General features: G+C 41.4%; 1 protein-coding gene across 1 annotated transcript; it reads left to right on the forward strand.

Moving 5' to 3' along the window:
• Positions 1 to 667: 667 nt before the first annotated feature.
• On the forward strand, positions 668 to 1,948 carry LOC112171066. Its single transcript, XM_024308308.2, has 3 exons — positions 668 to 1,226; positions 1,290 to 1,506; positions 1,672 to 1,948. The coding sequence occupies exons 1-3, from the start codon at positions 668 to 670 to the stop codon at positions 1,946 to 1,948; spliced, it is 1,053 nt and encodes a 350-aa protein (XP_024164076.2).
• Positions 1,949 to 2,295: the final 347 nt, after the last annotated feature.

Here is a 2,295-nt window from a genome sequence, read left to right on the forward strand (position 1 = left end):
GAAGGGTCGTCCCAGAAGAAAAGCTGCACCTACTTTTCATTCCTGCACACCGACTAATCGATCAAGTGCCTTAGAGCAAGTTCACCCGTTGGGTCACCAGGTCACCAGGGCACCAGGGCAGGAAACTATTCACTGCCACTGGATCTTTGCTTCCACCCGTTGGGTCAGGGTCACCAGTCAGTTACTGTCGAATATTTTATTAATTTTTTTTTAGAAAATGAGAAATGTATGATGTAAATAAATAGTATTGATAAACAATTTGAAAATGCAACCAAATAAAATTTTATTGGTAGACAAATTATATGTCCACCGATACTCTTTTTTTTTTTTACTCCACCGACACTTTTATCATATATACAACACCGACAAAGTTTTTGAAAAGTGTGAAAATATTTAAAACTCCACCGACACTTTTATCATGTACACCATCGACAAAGTTTTTGAAAAGTGTGAAAATTTTTTTAATTCCACCGACACTTTTATCACATGCACACCACCGACAATTTTTTGAAATGAGTGAGTGATAACCCACCGACACTTTTATGTGTGAAAAATTTCAATAAATAGACATGATATTTTCACTACATACACACACCATCCGAGCTTAACAAACCTTCACCTTTTCATATCTCTAGCATTACATATTTCCTAAATTTCCTTCGTTGCAATGAACAATTTGTGGGATCAAATTCGACAGTCTCAGGATGAAGATGATGAAGAGATGATGGCCACCAACGCTATTGTCATCACTGCAGTCGCAGAAGAATTTGGAAACCAACACCGAGGGCGCGGTTCTCATCCGGGTCGTGCACCAAATGAGGAACCACTTAGAGAAGAAAGGGGCAAAGGTATGTTGGCCGACTACTTTGTCGACCGGCCAGTGTTCAAAGATGCGGAGTTCCGAACACGTTACAGAATGAGTCTCAATCTTTTCCAGCGTATATCTACTGACCTTTGCCAGTATGATCGTTACTTTGTTCAAAGGTCAGATGCTACCGGCAAAGTCAGACTGCTTCCGGAGCAGAAGATGACAGCTGCCTTGCGAATGCTTGCGTACGGTGCAGGGGCAGATCAATGTGCTGAGTATTGTCGGATGGCGAAATCCACCTCCGTCGCAGCCCTTCAGCACTTCACACGAGGAATTGTTGATCTTTACTCAACAAAATATCTCCGCGCTCCTACTGCAGCCGACCTCAGACGACTTCTTACCAAAGCTGAGAGGAGAGGTTTTCCATGAATGATTGGGAGCATCGACTGTATGCATTGGCAATGGAAGAATTGTCCGACAGGTTGGGCTGGAGAATATAGTGGTAGGAAACAGATCCCCACTATCATCCTGGAAGCAGTCGCATCTTACGACACCTGGATTTGGCACGCATTCTTTGGAATGCCTGGGGCATGCAACGACCTGAACGTCTTGGCAAAGTCTCCGTTGTTTGATGAGCTTACCGCCGGTAGAGCACCTCTGATCCAATTCCAAGTTAACAACAGAGCTCACAGTCTAGGGTACTATCTCGCCGACGGTATTTATCCTCGATGAGCGACTTTCTTGAAAACTGTTCGAAATCCTACACGCCCCAAGGAAATCGAGTTTGCAAAGGCTCAAGAGGGGTATAGGAAGGATGTAGAAAGGTGTTTTGGTATATTACAGTCTCGGTTTGGTATTGTTAGAGGAGCTGCTCGTGGGTGGCATAAAGAGGACCTTCGATACATTATGTTGACGTGTATTATATTACACAACATGATTGTTGAAAATGAACGACCTGAAGACAGCGATGATGAGTTGGAGTCCGATGATGAGGAGGATAATAATATGAGGCCCAGGATTGTTGAGGTATGGGAGGGACCAACTGGTAGAGACTTTGATCCTATTGGTAGATTGTTGAGGCATGGGAGGGACCAACTGGTAGAGACTTTGATCCTATTGGTAGAGATGCTCATCATATGAACGGATTCATGGAACGCTACCAACAAATTAGATCTGAGCACAGTCACTCCAACCTTCAGCAAGACCTCATTCAACACTTTGGGGAATTTCAAGGCAATAGGAGAATATAGATCTGCTATTTGTGTGTGTTTTCTATTAGTTTTTATGTTTTTAATTATGTTTGTGTGGTTTCTACTTTAGTTTTAATGTTTTAATTATGTTTGTGTGGTTTCATTTAGCTTTTCATTTGTAAGGGTATTATTCAAATAAATTTTAATTTCATCAATCTAATATTACATAAGTCAAAAACCAAGCATTGGAATCATAACAATACAATTATTTAAAATATATAACTCCCTAATTTTCCT

The sequence above is a fragment of the Rosa chinensis genome, chromosome 6 (assembly GCF_002994745.2).
Source record: "Rosa chinensis cultivar Old Blush chromosome 6, RchiOBHm-V2, whole genome shotgun sequence".
Taxonomy (NCBI): Eukaryota; Viridiplantae; Streptophyta; class Magnoliopsida; order Rosales; family Rosaceae; genus Rosa; species Rosa chinensis.

What these genes read in the sequence shown, in the direction of transcription:
- LOC112171066 (XM_024308308.2), top strand. Translation starts at nt 668, where the DNA reads ATGAACAATTTGTGGGATCAAATTCGACAGTCTCAGGATGAAGATGAT. An exon ending in TACCAAAGCTGAGAGGAGAG is followed by an intron (nt 1,227 to 1,289) that starts GTTTTCCATGAA and finishes ATTGTCCGACAG; the next exon opens with GTTGGGCTGGAGAATATAGT. An exon ending in AACAGAGCTCACAGTCTAGG is followed by an intron (nt 1,507 to 1,671) that starts GTACTATCTCGC and finishes TGGTATTGTTAG; the next exon opens with AGGAGCTGCTCGTGGGTGGC.